The sequence below is a fragment of the Coturnix japonica genome, chromosome 3 (assembly GCF_054131305.1).
Source record: "Coturnix japonica strain WE chromosome 3, WE-NBRP24, whole genome shotgun sequence".
Classification (NCBI taxonomy): domain Eukaryota; kingdom Metazoa; phylum Chordata; class Aves; order Galliformes; family Phasianidae; genus Coturnix; species Coturnix japonica.
In genome coordinates this window covers 91,155,711-91,176,191 of record NC_140665.1, presented here as the reverse complement: position 1 = coordinate 91,176,191, position 20,481 = coordinate 91,155,711, and the positions used below count along the sequence as shown (strand labels likewise).

General features: G+C 40.9%; 1 protein-coding gene across 1 annotated transcript in view; it reads right to left on the bottom strand.

The window, feature by feature from the left end:
* The window catches only part of TAF1B (TATA-box binding protein associated factor, RNA polymerase I subunit B), a 39,191-nt gene extending 18,943 nt beyond the window's left edge, over window positions 1-20,248 (bottom strand). Inside the window, exons 1-8 of the mRNA XM_015859452.3 lie at window positions 20,163-20,248; window positions 19,314-19,412; window positions 19,146-19,233; window positions 17,970-18,067; window positions 17,566-17,661; window positions 17,017-17,149; window positions 13,642-13,798; window positions 8,091-8,190 (exon numbers count right to left, since the gene is read on the bottom strand). Coding sequence (XP_015714938.2) covers window positions 8,091-8,190; window positions 13,642-13,798; window positions 17,017-17,149; window positions 17,566-17,661; window positions 17,970-18,067; window positions 19,146-19,233; window positions 19,314-19,412; window positions 20,163-20,180 — 789 coding nt within the window. The 5' untranslated portion in view covers window positions 20,181-20,248. The remainder of the gene's footprint in view (window positions 1-8,090; window positions 8,191-13,641; window positions 13,799-17,016; window positions 17,150-17,565; window positions 17,662-17,969; window positions 18,068-19,145; window positions 19,234-19,313; window positions 19,413-20,162) is intronic.
* Window positions 20,249-20,481: the final 233 nt, after the last annotated feature.

The following is a 20,481-nucleotide window of genomic DNA, read 5'->3' as shown; positions in this document are numbered from 1 at the left end:
GGCTGAGCCAACACTTACATGTAAGGTTCTGCATGCCTTTTCTACTGTGGGCTCTGTCCAGTCACTCCCTGACCCTACTAACACCCATAGCGTCTGACAGCAAAAAGTTCCACCAACTACCCACGAGATACACAGTGAAGAATTCTCTGCTGTTTTGACTCTGAACCTGCAGACCAGCAAACTCTGTCTGACACTTCCCAAGAAGCTATACAGGAAAATATTTGGAATGGCTGCCTTCTGAACAAAATAAACCTCACCACAACTTCCTCCCTGTCAACTCTTCTTTAGCTTAGAAGGTAAGTAGATATACTTAATTGTTTCTTGCCTAGGAAACCCATGCCTGTGTTTGATCACTCTTCACTCCAAAAATCTTTTTGTTCTCCTAGGATTTTTTTTCAGAGAGGGTAAAAAAAAACAAAACAAACAACCAAACAAATCAGAAAAACACCCCAAAACCAACAGCAGCAAAAAAATCCCCCAAAAAACAACTGAATCCAACCAGAATTCCACAGAGTACAATGGATTTATCCATCAATGAACTCTTCATTCTCTATTTCCTTATTAGAAGTCAGGAATTACTAGAAAATAATTCTAATGTAGCTGGACTAAAACAGCTGCATGTTTGAAAACATCGCGAAGGAATGACAGAAACTTGTATAATTAAGATCATGCAGATATTTAAATTAAGGTTGGTACACGAACATTACAACGTTGATCATATCAGCTTCCAGAGAACATTAAAACATTTCTACTTTTAAAAGAAATCACTTCCTATTAGACAGACTTAATGGTCACATCTGTTGATTCAGATACACCTTGCGGGTGTAAGTGGACACAAAGCAGCTATCAGTGAAAAAATATATTTGTATTTAATTGAAGCTTGTGGGTCAATGAATCACAGTCTTTTCTTAAAGAACAGCAAAAATTAAATGCAATGCTTGCCCACTGTAATCTCTACCACTATAATGGTGCCACATAAAAAACAGAGCTTGTACTGTATGTCTTTTGAGTTTTTCTCCTTCCCATACAATGTCTTTACTTCCTACTCTTCTCTCCCAGTAGCCTCAAAATAACATCAGTCAGCTGCAGGATGGGATGAAAACCTCAGAAGTTTCAAACTGTATTTGCTTTATCTATATTCTCATGCATGGAAGAAACAAGGCAATACATAGCATTACCCAAGACTCCAGGAGAGCCAACCTGACTTATCCAAGGACATACTTGGAGGCATCCCATGGGTTAGAGCACTGGAAGGTAATGGGGCCCAAGAGAGTTGGCTGACATCCAAGCATCCCTTCCTCCAAGCTCAAGACTGGGTGCATCTCCAAGAGTAAGAAATCAGGTAAAGGTGGCAGGAGACCCACATGAATGAGATAGCAGGTCATGGAAAAATTCAACAGAAGAAGAAAATGTGTGGATAGTGGAAAACAGGCCTGGTCTCTTGGGAGGAATACAGGAATGCTGCCAAGGCATCCAGGGGTGCAGTGAGGAAGGATAAGGCCCACCTGGAAATAAGTCTGACAAGGAAAGTAAAGGACAACAAGAAATGCTTCGTTAAGTATGTCAATAGCAAAAGGAAGACTATGAAAACTGTTGGTCTGATGCTGAACAAGGTGGGTGTCCTGGTAAGAGAGGACACTGAGAAGGCATAGTTACTAAATGCCTTCTTTGCTTCAGTCCTTGCTGTTAGGACTGTCCTTGAGGAATCCCAGACACTGGAAATAAGAGTCTGTAGAAAGGAAGACTTCCCCTTCGTTGAGGAGGATCCGATCAGAGATTATCTAGGGAAACTTGAGACACACAAATCCATGGGTCCCAATGACATGCATCCATCAGTGCTGAGGGAGCTGCCAAGAAGCTTTCCATCACCTTTGAAAGGTCTTGGGGAACGGGAGAGGTGCCCCAGGATGATAAGGGTAACGAAGTATTGAAAGAGAAGTTGTAGAGTATCATTTTCTGGAGACAGTAAAAACTTCTCTGGATGCTTTTCTGTGTAACCTACTGAAGGAAACCTGCTCTAGCAGAGGGTTGGATTAGACCTCCAGAGGCCCCTTCCAACACCTGTGATTTCCTCAGCAAGAATTTCAGTTGAGTGACTTCATAAAATACTACAATACAGAATTAAACAGAGGAATTGCACTCCTCCTTAGAAGCTGGGACAAAAACCATAAAACCCTAAAACAGTGATTCACTTCATCTACCCCTCCTAGAAGAGTACTATAATTAGGAGACTAAATCCACACCCAGAACTAAAGGAACACGAGCATTTAAGAAACACTGTCAAGTTTATAAACTTCTATTAACATACACAAACTCTGTAATGAAGCAAATGTTAATCCATCTGCTTTTAAGCTGATGAAATTCTAGATCCAGAAATAGCATCTTTGATATCAAGCAATCCCAAAGTATGAAATATCATTTGCTCAGTTATGCTACATCCAGCTTAGGGTACAAATCAAGAAATAAAATGAGCACGGAGGAATTAGCCTGGAGAGCTGGATAAATACCCATAGTTTTAATGACATTAAAAATGATCACCGTGAAATTTCTAAGGCTCTTCATTGGTCAGTTTGACTTTGTATGAAGTTATGCCATCACTACAGTTGACCCAGAACATTTAGCTTCTGGCTCTAAGCACCAAACTGGGCAGGTGCAGCAGTGTGCTCCACAGCCATTCCCACTAAGCACGCTCATGGACAATGCATCGTTCTCTGTGCTCTTGGGATCTGAGTACAGACCTCATCTCCCGTGTGACAATACTGCTCAGCTACTTTGCTATGTGAGAAGATACCCATTTCTTTTTACTGTATTTAAAAGAACAATGAAAAATAACTTGATCTTTGTTCTCAGCACACGTGGGAAGAACAACCTACATGAGTAAAAGCAGCACACCAGCTCCACAAGCTTGTCCAGCCCTTGAGGAGATGGGCTGAGTGTCTGCAAAGAGTGAAGCATGAATGCTCTATTAACAGTTCCTCTCCTCAATTCCATGCAATGTACATCAAGAAACTACATTTAACCTATCTAATGAGAATGTAAGTGAGAGAGGTACCTGCTTTCCAAAGCCTCCAAAGGCAGACCCTATCTGTCTAGGTTTAAGCAATTCAAACACAGGAAAATATTTCACCAACGTGTGATATTCTCCCAACTTCAAGACAACAGAAGAAGCTCAAAGTACATTGCAAGAAAATGCAAACAACTGTTTCCAGCATGAATAAGCCGAGCAACAGACTAAGGTAGATACGTAAGCAATGAACATCCTCCCTGTGTTACTCAGTACCATAAATGCAAAGAACGAGTTTTCATGAAGCCTGTAATATTGATTCTACCTCTGGCCATAGCATGCCTTTATTATTCAATCAATCCTAATAGCATAAATTACACTAACTCCTTTACACTTTGACAAAGATTATTAGAAATTAATGAGGAATTAATGTTAAATTAGTTCTAAGATTGAGTCATTATTCTTGAAGCCTCAGGACTACCAGTCAAAGACCAGTTTTTGTTATATACAGTAGGTAACCATCAAAGTTTGTAGCAGTTTTCTTTTATTAACACATGAGAAATCCTCCCATTTTATACTTTCCTCCAGGCTAATTGTCAGTTCTTCTGCCCCCAATATTCACAGGGAAATCAAAACCAGGAGGCGTATTAAACTTCTTAAACTCGTCAGCTAAATTTACAAAACAAAACTGATTTCATTATGCTTGAACAATGCTGAGTTGATTGAAATATGCATGTGTGGCGCAACCCTATTTTATTCAAAACAACTCTTAACTGAGCAGCTAAATTATTAGATGGTCACGAGGCACAAAATGTCTATAGGTTACAAGTACTAACAACTGTATTCCCATTATAATTTTGCCTATAGTCACAATAATTAGAAATAAGAGCAAAATCTGAAGTTTGACATCTGCCATCACGGTACAATTCAGCAACACGTAGCCACGCTGTAAGAGCAGAGATTATCATTATAGAATCATCACGAACCTGGAAGCAAAGGAGTCCAACACTGAGCAGCACAAGGAAACAGAACCCAAATTTAAACCTTGTTCTCAGTTACGAGTAGAATATACAAAAATCCCCAGCTCCTGACTTAAAAGGACATACTTTAGGCCTCTCCAAACACAGTACTGGCTGGTCAGTAGTACTACCTGATAGCTCATGGGTTTTTGGGTTAATGGGATAAAGGGAGAATATAACAGCAGGCACACAACTCAACAACAGTCTCCTGGATAAAAGAGGCAAGAAAGAGCACTGTAGATATTCTGCAATGAAATCAAAGGTGAAGGCAACTAAGCCATACGCAGCAAAGAAAGGAGACAAAAAAAATCCACCATCACCAAAAGAACCTTTAATTTTAAGGTAAATAGGCAAGCAAACAAATAGGAATAAAAAGAAAGTTTGTTCTGTAACTGGAAGAAGAAGAATGTTTAAATAAACAAGAAGGTTAAAATAATATGGAAGGCAGGGAAAATTTATGCCTGTAAAAAAGTAAAGGAGCATCTGATAAAATGAAGTATTTCACAAAGGATAGGCCTAGGAAATTTACACACAAGGAAGCTTCAAGGAAATAACTGAGGAGCTCAGGAGTTCTCTGAAACACAAATGGTTTTTTTAAATATCTGAAGAAATTCTGAAGATCAAAGGAGGCACAAAATTAATATTAAAAAATGTAAAAGGGGAGATTCAGGAACTCTACAATGATTAGCCTGGCACGAATTCTGAAGAAAACAGTACAATGACAATGGGAAAAATGGGAGCTAAAAATACCCTGTCAGTCAAGCAACCTTCATAAGGTCATAAGAGGAGAGAGCCAGCGGAAGCTTCAGCTCCAGTCAGGAGATTCTACAGGTGCTGCTGCTCTGAAAAGAGCATTCTCCTTGCTTATGGAAAGCTAAACGATATAAGGGGAGCAAATAAATAGGCAACAGAAATTGTGCACTGAAGAAGCACATTCTGGGAAGAGCTGAAGAGTCTTCCATCCCACTTGAGAATTACACTGTGACACCTACTCCAACACCCAGCACTCCTTACTTTGAGGGAAACGTAGACTTGGGATGAATTAACACCTTTTCTTAGGGCACCAAATACACACACCACTTTTCAAGCTCTTCCTTTTCCTATCAAAGCCAATGTTAGATCATAAATATGAATCAAAATGTTTATTAACACAATGGAGAACTGCCCAGAATTATGGACACAGACAACAGATATAGTTTTAATGCTGAATGATGAACTACTAAGTGAGTGAAAAAGGAGTTTAGGGAGAAAAGAGCTATCTGAATGCCGTAGGTGAGAATGAAGGAGCTTCACCAAGGTCACTCATCCGGCTCCTCGCCAAACCTAGATACTTGTGCATCTAAAATGAAGGTCATTCCAGGAGCTCCTCAGAACAACCGGATCTGAGAGATATTTATGAGGCTACACCTATCCTGTTCCACACAGCACATACTCCAAACTGACGTGTCTGTTATCTTCAATACTTTGGTAAATCGAGTTGCACAACAGTCATGGGAGCGATCTGCTTACCTATGGACATGTAAGTTTGTGTGCATGTCAGTAACCTGAGAATCAAACCAGAAATTATTCCTGGACACACAAAATAATAATGAAATATCAACCTGCAGTCAAGCAGGAATGGAAAAAAGGAATTGGTGGTGTGGTGCTTCACCAGAGGACAAATGCAATAAAAAAAAAAATAAAGCTGAAATTAAATTAGTCACAGAGCTTTATGTATACTACTACTAATTTACAAACTAGTTTTAAGTCCTACACTAGGAGGCTTTTAAAGATAAACATCGTCAGCAATAAGGAAACAGAAATGATTTCCACCTAAAAGAGATGACTGCTCATCAAAGATGTGTTAACTACTGGCAAATGCCTTCAGATCAGGAGGGATTAACTGTAGTTAACTAAATTGCAAATAGGAAGAAAAAAAACCTTGATCTCCTCCATGGAAAAAGTCATCAAGAAAGAAAAAAAAACCTCAAATATTGTGGAGAGTGGTACAAGTCTGCTTAAGCAAAAAGCTTCACCTCCCTCCGCTCCCCCCCTTCAGTAGAAGATGGAGGCTTCACAGTGGTTTTGGGCAGCCTGTTCCAGTGCTCAGTCACCCTTACAGTGTTACGTTAAAAATAAAAAAATAAAAATTAGAAAATCTTATGTTTAAATTAAAGCTTCTGTTTTTCCAAAATGCACCCACCGACTGTTGCCCATTGCATCCAGTGTTCAGTGAAAGGGTCTGACTCCATTTTTACTCCATCCTATAGAGCATTTACTCATCTTACTACAATGAAGACCCTGCTCAGCGATAAAAAAAAAATTGAGCTCCCGCAGCCTTTCTTCCCAGGACAGACACAATGTTCTTTCATCACCTCCAACTCCTAAATTGCAGGCAGAACAGTGAAATGCCATCAGTGATACGGCCTCCATCCCTGCGTTATAGCACTGATTCTCATTGGCTGGAAATGCTAAGACAAGCTGTGCTCCATGCATTCAGTTTCAATAACTGAAAGACAGTAAGATTAAAAAGTGTTGTGTGTGCATACGCACACTACTGCTTAGACAGAAATTAGATGTAGCTCACCTCGTAGTAACTACTGCATTTATTTTTTAAAGCTAAAATAACTTTAACCTCACACAACTTTGGTGTGTGCTAGATACCTGGAAAACTGCTACTGAAAATAGGTTTCTAAGACACTGAGAGCACTTATATTACATATATAATATATGTATATTATACATTATATATTTGAAACTAGATGATCATTGTGGTCCTTTTCAACCCAGGCCATTCTATGATTCTATGATTATACCTATGGTGACCCTTATCAAATTATGATTCATCTATGCTTAGCTGATAAGATGGTAGCTTATTATAACTTTGTATCTTAAGCAGCCACATAACTACTACTTAATTAAAACTCAGGTTGCAGGCAGCCAGCACAGGACACAATTAGATTTACTAAAAAATGGTTAAGAAAATAACAAAAAAAAAACAAACAAACCCAAACAACTACAGAATAACCTTGTGAAACAGCCATGGGCTGGCTGCCCCCCACCAGCTCAGGCTGCCCAGGGCCCCTCCAACCGGGCCTTGAGTGCCTGCAGAGATGGGGCACCCACAGCTCTCTGGGCAGCTGTGCCAGGGCATCACCACACTCTGAGTAGAATACTTTCTCTTCTGTAAGTCTAAAGCTGTTCCCTCTTGTCCTGTCATTATCAGAGAAGATTTTGAGGATTACTGTCTACAGAATACCATATACAGAACACCAAGAAGAGAACACAGGCTGTACTTTGAGGATAGAGCATTGCACAATCTGACTTCCAACTCCAGGACAACCACCTGCTCTCCTGAATATCTCAAAACACAGATATCAAAACTGGATGCAAGTGAATAAATGACTGGTAATCTCTATGCTGAAATGAGAAGTAAAATCAGTTTTGAAACATAAGATCTAGGAAACGCCTTGATGTTTTCTTCTGCAATTTTCAGCCCAATCATGTACTCAAAAATGTCAAGACTAGGCAGTCTGGGTTCCTCCCTGGGCAACTGTGATCTCCTTTCTGCCAACCAGACCACCCACTCTGAGGTGTGGTACAGATTCTATGGCTGCAACTCATGCAAAAACTTTAACTGGGATTTTTGTTTGGTTTTTATTAGTTTGGGCAAAATTCAAGTTCTGTGTGAACTTTGAGAAGCACAAATATCTCCAAAAGATGAAGATGATGGTGTTGTGGTTTTTTTTTTGGTAGTTTTACACAAATACTATGCAGCCCTCAGACATGAAACTAAATCCTATTTCTGAACGTTCCAACAGCAGTTCCTAATGCCTTTTTCTCAACAAGCATTTACTGAATTTGTTTTAACTTAGGTAATCAGCCTAATTAGACTGGTTAACAATTAAAGCACGAAGGGTCTCTGACTGCACCTCATTCTACACAGGCTCCAATAACATGAAGCCTGAACTCTACAATGTAAGAACAGATTTAATCGATTTATTAGTACATTAACCAAACATACCACAAGACAAATGAGCTGGTTGTTTGTTTTTAATCTATTATTTAAAGGGAAAAAAAAAAATTACCTCAACACAGAAGATCTTAAGATCAAGGCCATATAACTTCATCTTCTCTGGAAAGTGCTGATAAGCATTGAAATATGGAATATGACCTTCAACAACAAACCTGTGTAAAAAAGCGAACACAAACAAAAACAGCAGTTAGCACAACAAAAGCATGCTTGTTCTACAATTAATCCACGTATCAATTTCTGGTTCAAAACAACATCTGTATTATACAGCCTAAGCAACACTATCTGAATTACACACCGCTACATGCTCCCCAGGATGAACACCAGTTCCATCCCTTAACAGGCCTTTAAGTTCAAGCTCAGCTATGACCGACAGACAGTGAAGTTATGGCAGGAAGCTTACAATCAGCAGGCTTGCATACGGTGTGCTCTGCTCACTCTTCAGCTCCTGTGTTTTTAAAGCTGCTTCAAGCCCTGTGTGAGTGGTATGGAGTCTTACAGAACACTAATGCTGTAAGTAAACTTCACAAATGGAAGATGAAACACTTTGTCCTGTGAGTGAGGCAACGTGGAGGTGAAGTCAGAGAATTATGGGCACACACCCAGAACCACAACTCCAAGAATTACATTCTGTAGTTTGATTAAGAAAAACTGTAATTTCAGTGAGAAATTACTTTGCATGCTAATAAAATCCAAAATCATTTATCTCAAACTTGCACCCAAATAATGTGTTTTTCACTACAAACTGGCGCGTAGTGCACAGTAGTGCTTTGGATTTATGTTGTTCTCCAGATCCTTATTATGGGATTTAGCAACATCTACCAAAAACAAGACACCAGCACTTCCGAACCCTGTGCTGATCCGATACTGACACTCACAACAAGCAAAGCAAGCACTGAACAAGCCTGGAGCTTCATGACAGAACAGGCACTGCTCTCATTTCAGATTAAAGCCTACTGACAGCCTCTCACAGCGCTCAGAACTGCTTTCCTGGATTAGTTTTCCCCAGAATTTGTTTGAGTAATAATTTAGATGAGACTAAGTTAACACTTCAAACAGACCAGACCCTGTTCTTTAAATGGTATCAGATTTGAAAACAATTTTCTCCCCTGTGCCAGCTGTGCCTTCTTTCTGCACAACCAAGGTCTACAAACTCCTCCAGTGCTGGTAAATCCAGGCTCTGCATCTGCTCCCAACAGAGGACAGGACCTGCACACCCTGATTGCCGGAGAGGTCCCCTCCCAGCAGCAGCCCAAGTTCCTCATAGCACACAGCCATCTGTCATTGCCACTCACATCGTGTCTGGAGAACAAAACAAGACCAAGGCAGAACAATGTTTTCCCTGACAGAGCGCTCACCTCTCCCCTCACACGTGGCAGGGCACAAACCCACCTTTTCTCTTCCACTACAGCACCCTCATCATCCCTTGCTGGGTATTACAGAGTATGTGTAGGGAAACTGATTAAAATTCTGTTTTAAGGGCCAGTTACTAAAGCTGGCAATGTGTGCTGCCCCACGTGCTTGCTGAGGTTACCACCCATACCCAGCACCTGCTGTGTGCTTGCCACCCTGCCTGAGCAGCCACTCAGTAGCTCTGTGGCTGCAAACTGCAATAAACTGAACAACTTCAACCAGAAGAATGGTTTGACAAAATATACTGAGCTAACAGAAAAGCTCAGCATAACTAGTTGTACTTCCCTCCTCCTGCTCCAGCTGCGTACCCCTGGGGCTTACCATTCACTTCCACACATTAAACTCACAGCAGCAGCAAAAGCATCCCTGTGTCCCTGCTATAAGAAGAAGAGGGCTTATTTGCTGTCATTTAACCATCAGAACCCAACAGGCAGTTCCTACAAGTGCCATGAGGAGTGAAGCACACAAGCGGCTCAGCTGAGAGGACACCTGGTAAGGAGCACTGCACAATTAGCTGCCAGATCTGAGAGGTGGCTCCAAGAAACTGAGAGCAGCAGCTCCTGAGCCAGCACAGCACCAGCTGCAGGACAAACAACCAAGGCATAGGGTGTGGTGTGGCCTCGATTGCAGCTAAACCACCCGTAACAGCTCACTGCCTCCCAAATGGGAAATCCCACCCTCCCCGCTGCCCTCTGCATCACACTCCTGCCTCCTCCCTGCTGACAAAAGCACTTGTGTCACTTCTCCTACTGAGGATTAGACTGAGAACAGGCTTTTGTTTTCTAGGGTTTGATTTAAAACAGTCAGATTTCCAGACTCAGCTGACAGTGCCGCCAGAACAACGTGGAAAGGGATCGTGTTGAAGCAAATTACACAGCAATGTGACTTTCTTCTGCAAAACTAGAGTTCTGATTTGCTTTCAGCTAATGTTAACAGCTGGGTGCGTGCTAGCACCCAGCACAAGAGAAAACACAGCAACATCTATGCAAGAGGCAATACAAGAGACAAGCAGGGCTTAAAGAAATGGTGGTTGTGTGTTTTTGGTGTTTTGCTCTTAGAAGTTCTCCCTAACTTGGCTTTACCACGTCGAAGCGTTGCAACTGCTGAAAAAACAATGACGACACCTATCCCAGCCTGAAATTACTGTCTCCATGCAAAAAAACATGCTCTTCTCTCAGGTGGAAAGCTGCTTCCATGCTTTAAAAACCCCTGAAACAGCATAAATATTCTGCTGTGAATGCAACGTGCCCGCGATTCGGGATTTTAACATTAAAAGCCCAGATTTGGAACAGAACTTGAGAATAGTTTAACTGTCTGCTGTTCTTCCAGCCCTGCCATTTAGCAGATGGGTGATCTAAACACTCGCAGGACAAAGTTGTATCAGTGAAGTGCCTGAACGGCACATACAGCGTACAGTCCGTGTGCTTTTAATTACAGCAGCAGCATACATTAGTCAGGGCTAAGTGCAAAGAAAATCCTGCATACTACGAGGAAACGATGCATCTGCTGAAGCCACACAGCAATGCCACAAACTGATTACAAGTTCAGTCTTGCCGGAGTAGCCGGGTATAACCTCATTTGAGAAGCAGCAGTTCTCAGCCTCTCAAAGCCTAGCACCTCAATTTTCTTCCCCCTCCACAAGCTCCCCATTTTATTAATTAGTTAGAAGAATACGCTGCATGTAGACAGAGCGCTGTGAGATTACTCACGGTGGAAAAGGCTATTTTACTATTACGCAGGTTAGAGCAGAAGGTTGTTAAAATGTTATTTTTAAACCAAAAATGTCCATTCCAGAGGAGGTAATTGTAGTGTTTTTTCTGCTAAGTGTGTCAAGTAGCAAGGAGGAGTGTATTTTTGGTGTAGTAAATCCTTTAAAACCTGGCAGGTTGCCGCGGTGTGGTGCCTAAGCATGTGTCACAAGGGAGGAGCGGGAGTCAGCTGACTGCAAGGCAGGGAGAAAACCAAACTGAGGACAAAACAAGGCAGAACTTTGAAGCACAACTGTAATTCGGATGGTTTAAATAACACAATTTGCTTACAAAGATTTTAAAGGCAACACTGAATATTTCATGTTTTCATTTCTGGTGTGTCACTATTTTGATCTGTATCTCAACGCATGCAAAAAACGTTAAAATTGTCTGAATTTTGAGCTTAAATATTCAGCCATCAGAAAACAAGAATTTGATGGTAGCTCATGCAGTTTAGAATTCTCTCCCCTTCTTCATCAAGCTTGTGAAAGGCAAAGACCTTAAGGGTAGGGAGGGAAACATGATAATGTAATTCCAGTCTCCTACAACTATCGTATCATTGTAAAACTTTGCAATACAAAACATCTTTTAAACATCACTTTTTGCATTTAATTCACTTATGTTCAGTGCATTTAAAGTCACTGAACCATTCTGATCCCCCCACTAGATGCATGGCCTTATACAGAGTGTATTAAACCCATACATTGTCCCTAATTAAATGATACGCTCTTTGAAATAATCTTATTTCAGTTTCCAGTTATTAGTTTCTGATTATGCTTTTTTCTGCTGTATTTGGTACCTGACTTTTATTGTTTTACAAAGACAAAGGACACTCTCCGAGTTCTGAATTTTCTTGGATCTGTTCTGCAGTCTCTGGATTTAGAAGACTCAAACACAACAGTACACCATTAACATGGAATCAACACGGTCCACCTAACTGCTGAATTCTATTCTTACAACTGGCTTTCATAGGTTTTGGGTTGTTGTTTTTTTTTTGCCATGGTGCTACTCTGAATTCTGAATGCAATGGCATTTTGATGAACATTTTAGAAGCATCTTTTACACAACAGCATATCCAGTTATGCAAAGATGCAACAGTTTGTGTGACTGTGATTGCTGAAGGCAGCAGACATCCCCTGAACTTAAATCAAAGGATTAAACATCAGTTTAATGTACCCAGTGTTAATCGCTATATATCATGACATACAAACCTCTCTTGCCTTGAAAGTACTCAGAGAAGAATGTTTCCATCGTTCTCGGAAACCTTGTACAAAGCTAGCAAAGTGCAAAGGGATTGGCACCCAGACTGGCAGATAAACTGGGATAAACTCACCTTGTATTAAACTTTCAGCAGCAATACCAGTGATATCCATCACAAGTATTGCCTTGTCTTTTAGCCCACAGGTTGCATACTTGGAAAAAAATAAATAAAACTTCAACAACTGAAGCCCACCATATCAAGTGAATCTTGAATCAGTTTTTCCTCTGTTCTATCCAAGTGCAATTAGATCTGCCCACCTACAGTTACTTGATCATTTTGGCAAAAAGAAAAAGGATGTTTTCCCCATATTTCTAGAGATGGACAGTATTTCAACAACGGTTAAAAAAGAATATCAGCACACTGAAGGTCTTACAGAGCAGCCTTAAGGATTTCTGAATGTAAACTGTGTTGGTCTGATTTAAAATACTCATTGCTAACAAAAGAAAAAAGTTGGCAGTTTAATCCCTTAAGAAAACAAGGAATATATTCCTATCCACATTGCAGGAAGGAGAAAAGAGCTATGTTGTCAGTAATGGCTTGACAATCCCTATATTTAGCACCAAACTATATCATTACATTTTTTTATATCTACTGTATTGAAAACTCTTTATTCTGAACTCTGAGGATTACAAACACAAAGATATAAAGACAAAAAAAGGACTTGCTATATTAATTTCTGAGCCCCACTCCATTACGTGAAGCTACTGAGTTACCTTCCAGATCACCGTATACTGCTGGCATTGTTTGCATGATGACACTGACGCAAGTCCCAGAGAACATTTACTCATTTAGTTTTGGCATGCTGACAACAGCAAAAATAGCAAAAATGTGACCATGCCTACCGCTCCACTGGATCTTAAGAAATCTCAAAGGAGAAGGACAAAAAGCTTCTTTAGCTCCTAAACCTTCTGCCTTGCAGGTCTTTGAGTTTCAGTGCAAACAACGGAAGAGAATGTTCTCATGAAGCAGCTGCACAAATTCTTGTGTCAGAGCACAGTTATGGATACTAAACATAAGGGACTCCTCACTGAAGAAATTACTAACAAGGTAACATTGAAGGTCTTATTAAAATATATATATTTGTGTATGTGTATATAGATAGATAGATAGATAGATAGATAGATAGATAGATAGATAGATAGATAGATAGATAGATCATAAAAGCAACAACCACCCATTCTTACCTTAGGAGATCAGATAACGTCATTGGTTCTTTCAGCCAGAGTAATGCCATGTAACAAAACGAAAGGGTCATTGGCATTGACATCCTCAGTTTATCCTTTTGGTTCCTTTTTACATACAAGCTACCATCCACTGATCCAGAGCCTACAGAGGTGCTTACTTCGGTTTATGGTAAAAACAGAAGAGAAAAACATAATTGATACAACACACACACAATCCATGGGGTACAGAGAACAAGACAAAGGAACATACAAGTTCTCTTGTTCAATAACTAGCAGCATTTCCAAATCATTACTCTGCAGTTGTTTGGTAGTCAAGGTACTTTTACTGCTAAACAGCTTCAGTCTAATTTATTCATCTGCCATCATATGAGGCAACAACCTGTCCCCTAAACAGATATCTCAGGTGAAACATTGGATCACATGAAAATAGACCTCATTCCGGAACCCATAGAAACAGAACCAATTGGTCTCTGGACTTTTTGGTGGGAGATACACTTCCCAGCTTTTCAGAAATCTGAGTTTAACTGCAGTCATCAGCTGGAAATACTATTTTCCATTTGACAGATAAGGAAGCAGTGGAGAAAAGAGGGAAAATTCTATGTACTTAAACCAACACTGTGGAGTTGGAGATTAAAACAGAGTTTTAAGCTTCTGTACTGTCAGAGCTTTAATAAGAACACAACCTACAATGCAGAGACTTTACTGAAATTAAGGTGTGTATCCATCTGCCAGAAAGTAGGTTGTTATTGTTTCTTTTTAACTTTAGAACACAGAAGTATCAAATGGTAAGGAAGATTAAAGAAAACCACAACGAACCACAAAACAACCAAACCTTCCTATATCCTTACTGAGATGAATCAATAACCAAGGAGAAGCAGCAACAGGAAACTTAATTTATGGGAGTGACTTATGAGTTGGGAACCTTTTCAGCAGTGAAACCTTGGAATTCAGGGAAAGAGGAACAAAAACTGAACAGCTCTTCTTCCCTACACCATGAACTAGCCAGGACAAACAGAAATGGTTCGTTTCTAAAGCACACCAACACATCAATGCTGACTTTGTAGTGACTTCTCCCACAGCTCCCCAGTCTGGGCAGAAAGTGTGAAGACTGATGCACAGTTCCCGAGATGGGAGCTGCAGGGACACAGCAAGCCTGTGTAGGAGGCTATTCCCTGAGTAGGGAGCTGGGCAGCCCCGTGGTTAAGCTGGTAGGTGAAACCCAGGTGTGTGAGGTGGCAGCAGGCAGAGGTCTGGCACCTGCAGACACACAGGCAGGCAGATGTGCAATATTGTGTTTCTGAGTCAGAATTAGTCTTTGATGCCACCTACTGGCTCCTCAAGAAAGGGACATCAGGACAAAAGAGACAGCACGCAGGGGACACAGACTCGGTGAGAGGATCCTGACTGTTGCGTGTAGGTGTGCTGGGGAATAAAGGCAGCAGCCTTCAGTTAATCCATTTAGTCAACAGTTTCACCTTTTACACGGATACATGTGCTTAGGCAGCTTCACGACTGAAGCTTCATTATTAATTTCACATTCAACTCAGTTTAGAATAATCCTCATTATATTTGTGGCTTTAATGATAGCACACAATTTCCTTTTATTTCTTGCAGCTTACGCAAGACGTGACAACATACAATTACACACATCTAATAATTTAAGAGTTTAATAAGCTTCCCTAGCAATATCTCAGCACTGTACTCAGTGCAATTTGCTATTATCCCTATACAAAAATAACAAAAAATAATAAAACAAAAAAAACCCCAACACAACAATTGCATGTTGGAGCAGCCTCTTAGGAGAGTGTTGAGGTTTCCAGTCTGTAGCAATAACAGCTCAGTAGAAATGGCACCGAAGAGGAAATGAATCAATCTTCACTACAATTTATGGTCTATTAGAACACATCTAGTATTATTTGTATCAAATTTCAATATAGTAAATAATTGCCGTGTTTCTTTGGTTGCTCCAAAATATGCTTTTACTGTCACTGAGCTCTTATCTGCTTCAAAGGCTTTTAGTGAAATAGATATGACTACCTGAAGGTTAATCTGTTCTCCAAAACAGACCAAGAAGAACACATTAAATTACGGCCTATCTTAATGCTGACTTTTATAAACATAGGAGGCACAGCTCCTAAAAAAGAAAGGAGTTCCTCCAGACATCTAAAAGGGAAGAATTCAACTGAGGATTTTCACTAGTTTCTTTTTCCACTATATTCTTTCCTACTTAATACGTACTTGTAAAACACCCTGGATCTCCTATGTATGAACATACAGAGACTTTTTACTTGCAAACCTTGACATTTTAGTATATTAAGATGGCAAGTGTTTGCATTATGTTCGCAAAAGTTTGTATTGCTATTTTACCCCATTTCCCCCCCTCTAATCCTGTTCAAAAGTTTTAAAGTTTCTAATATTTCTAATTGCCGTAGCTCAAGTTTCTCATTCTGGTTTCATTTCTGGATTGTATGAAGTAAAGAGAAGAATATGGAAGGACGAGATTATATTCTTCAGACGGTAGATGGGCAATATCATAGAAGAACAGAAGTGGAACATAAAGAGAACCACATAACATGGGAAAAACAAACACAAAGAAGGAAAAGACAAACAAAGAATCAAGCATAAAAGAAGAATCAGAAACTCAAAGTGCAAGCAAAAAACATTCAAATATGCTTTGAGTTGTATTTCCATTATCAGACATCACAGAACTGTCTGACATTACACTTGCCCAGTAACACCAAAGACTCCGATTTTCTGTAGTGTTTTAATTAAAATGTTTAGAACTCAGTCAATGTTTCTGAGCTCATTCGTGAGCAGGAAGGAGAAGCTGAAGGAATGATACAAGATTTTGGATGAAAAAGGCTATAAAGATAGTAAACATAATGCAGGACAAGAGATACAGAAGTACCAAAAACACTGCTAAGGAAAAGAAATAGAAAGATAAATACATATGGGATAGGAAAAAAACACATAACGTGAAGAAGAAAAAGGAACAAAAGAATCACCTCTTTTTCTTAAACAGAGCAGTTAGGACTGACAGCTCTGCTGTTAGCTAAACAAGCGCTTATGCTTCACAACTCCAGCATTTGTGAACATGTAGGTTTGTAGATAAAACAGCTTTTTCTTTCCTCATTCCAGACAGGATGCACAGGGCAACATGGCTACAAAATACAACTTCCCTCTGCAGTTCCAGATCATGCTCAACTTTAGAGGGGAAAAAAAAAGGGGGAATAAAGAAGTCTTCTGCTACAGGTAGAATTGAAAACTTTACACTTTCCAGCTACATATCAACAAGTCCTTCCAATTCATTCTGCACAAATGCACCTAAGTTGTATACAAAAATGGTTTCCAGATACTTCACTTCATTGCTCCTACCTGAGACCTTGCCAGTTGATGAGGCATAGTTGCAATCTGTCTGTAGATCCCCATCACTTTCAGAGACAGATAAAAAATGAAGCAGGCTGGGTCGCTCTGGTTCACTGTCCATATCTGTACTGCTTTCACATCCCTGGTTTTTGTAAATAAGACATAGTATTATCTACTGTTAGTTGCTGTTTTAATCTGAATAAACTAAATAAGGCACAACAGATACAAGATTTAGTACATGAAGTTGAAATGCAAGCTGTTCACATATTTACTTGCTCTATGAATCACCGGTATGTAAAGAAACCTTGAAAAAAAAATTTCTTTGTGATTCTGTTACATCCCAATCTGCTACAATGACCAGAAAGGAGGCGATTTATAGGAGCAAAGCGTAATGAAATAAGTAACTTCAGAAGCCTGGACATGTCGTATTCCATTTAGAAGACATTCTCGCTGGAGCAAGATTAATGAAAGTTAGGTATGCAGCTCAAAGAAAGATTTTTGTTGTTACTCTTTAAAAAAGATAACCAATATCTCATAGGATCTGAGCTTTTCACTTACTGATAATGCCTTGATAGTTTCACCAGATGGTTTGTTGAAATATGCCTGTTGGTTCTTCTGAAGGTAACGCCTCCAAAAATTGCACAGAATTTCATCCTGGTAAACACAAATGGACAATTAGTGCATGGTTTAGAAAACCATTAATTTATGTGAAAACAGAACAGAATTGCTAAGCCAGGGACCTAAATAATATTCCAGCTCTCATTTCATTACCTCCAGTTTTTATTTCATGTTTTGTAACTACAAAGAAAATTAAGTTTGTTTACATGCACTCGATATTTTTTTTAAAAAGAGAGGGATTTGATTTACCCCCAAAATTACAGTATCTTTAAGTAACAGCCCTGCTGCACAAGCACAGTGTGCACAACTCACAGCTTGTAGGATTCACACTGATCTCTACATACCTTCATTTGTGGACATACTCCCAATGCTTCCAAAGCTTCAGCTTGTTGCTTTAGTACCAGCTGAAAGCCTTCACAAACATACCATTCCGAGCCTTTATCTATTAAAAAGAAAGTGTTTTTTAAACCTTAAGCAAGGTATTTCCACTTAATATTGTTATCTTGTACCAGGGCAGAGATACATCTTTATTAAATAACTTCAGATATGAGATCAAAGACCATTACACTGAATATTCCATTAACTTCCACTTACTCACAGGCTTAAGAAAGAAGAAATATTACTGAACAAGCGCTGTTCTAACCATATTTCCAAATGCTAATATATTTCACTATCATTTCTAACATGACATTTGTAACTGAGTAGAGAGTTGCCTAGTGACCAGTTGTTAAGTAGAACCTATTGTTGAAAGAACAAAATGTCCTTTCTTCCCCATATTCAGCATGAAAAACTGGAACACGTTACATTGCAGTACTTCATCAGGTGCAAATTAAAATATATATAAATAAATCAGTGTTCTTCACCACTGTCTCTCATGGAATCATACAGGTTTAACTGAAAGTTTTTCAGATGTTCAGAGTTCTTACTGTATTTCAGCATATGATGAATCTCCTAAGGCCTGCTCCAATCTATTCACTATTTCCTCAGACAGCATTACATTTACTTTCCACAACACCTCTCCACATTTACAAGTTTTTTCCACATACTCTTGGTCTTAAGAAAAAGTCTCTGTAGCTCCCAAATCTCTTTACATTCACTCCACAGCCGTTACTCGTTATTTTCCCCTTCAATCACACCTTGCATCTCATCATCTTAGAAGTTATCTGCCCCAAGTTACTCCCCTGCATTAAGGATGCTGGCTTTACCTGCTAACCGCAGATACAGCTTAACCCTTCACATGTATGAAAATAAACTGACATAGTCTTGTGCAACTGCAATTGCAGAAGGGACTGCATGAAGCTAAGAAGCCTAATGCACAACATCCACCAACTTCATGGAGGTCACCTGTGCCTCTGGAACTCACTGAGGCTGCAGAAGCTCTGGCAGTATCGGGGGATGCATTACTTTCCTTTTCATGGTCCTTCCTAGCTATCTCCTTTCAGCCACCATTGAATACAACGTGCTCAGTAAACCAGTGCATCCACTTTTATGCACAATACAGAGCTTTGTGTACAACGTACCAGTTTTTTTCTGACTTCTAGAGCCTTTGGAGATTGTCTGGACTCTTGCATTAAGAAAAGTTTCAGCGCTTACAACTTCTCGAGTTCTCTGCAAAACAGTAACACATCTTAGCAAGGAAAACACCAGACTGAAAGCAGTCTGAAGGCCAACAAGCTCCGCTTTTTTACCTCAATAACATTGTGGCAAGTTCTGCAATAATATCTGCCTCCATCTGTGAGACCCCAGTTCACATCTGAACACTGCGCACAGCACTCATCAAAATCCCCCTGAAAGGAAGAAAAACAAATAGTTTCACACAGCAGATAACCCCATTCATAGAATCACAGAATCACAGAATGACCCGGGTTGGAAGGGACCTCAAGGATCATGTAGTTCCAACCCCCCTGCCTGGCAGGGCCACCAAACATACACCTTTACTAGATCAGGTTGCCCAGGGCCCTGTCCAACCTGGTCTTGAACACCTCCAAGGACGGGGCATCCACAACCTCCCTGGGCAGCCTGTTCCAGGGCCTAACCACTCTCCTAGTGAAGAACTTCCCCCTAACATCCAACCTAAATCTTCCCTCTTTTAACTTAAAACCATTTCCCCGTGGAAACTAAGTCAGTGCCTCAGTAAATCACACACAGGGCACAGGACGTGATGGAGAAAACAAAGAGAAAACACCCATCGGAAATAGGAAGGGGAATAGAGCCCTGGAGATGGAATTGAGAACGACTCAGAAACACGTGGGGGTTGCCTGCACAACGCATGGAGGGTCGTGCCCGGAGAAACCCAAGAGGGGAGAACAGGGAACCCCACAGAAGCAGCATGAAGAGGATCCCTCCTACAGCCCCGCGCTCAGCCCGGGCCTCAACCCCGACACCGGGCCGGGAGCGCAGCCAGGGCCTCCCCCGCCCCAGCACCGGAGCCCCGAGCGCCGCCCGCAGCCACCGCCCGCCCCGCGTGTCAGCGCCGCCCACGGGGCCCCGTTCCAGCCCGGAGAAACCGGCCGCTCCCGGAGCCGCCCGCCCCGCACCGCGTCCTCCTCGTCCATTCCGCCGGGTGCCGGGCAGCCGCTTCGAGGATCCCACCACGGCAACCGCGCCGAGCGCCAGCGCTGTCGGCCGGCTCGGAAACGGCAACCCCGGCGCTTGCGTTCCGGCCCTGCCCTGCGGCCTCGGGCGGCCTCTGTGACCGCGTCCTTCCCTCAGTGCCACATCTCCACATTCCCTGAGCACCCCAAGGGTCGGTGACTCCACCACCTCCCTGTGCCAACACTCTGTCTGACATGAAGTATCTCCTAATATCCAACCTCACTTCTGAGGAAACATGGGGAACTTCGCAATGGGAACGTG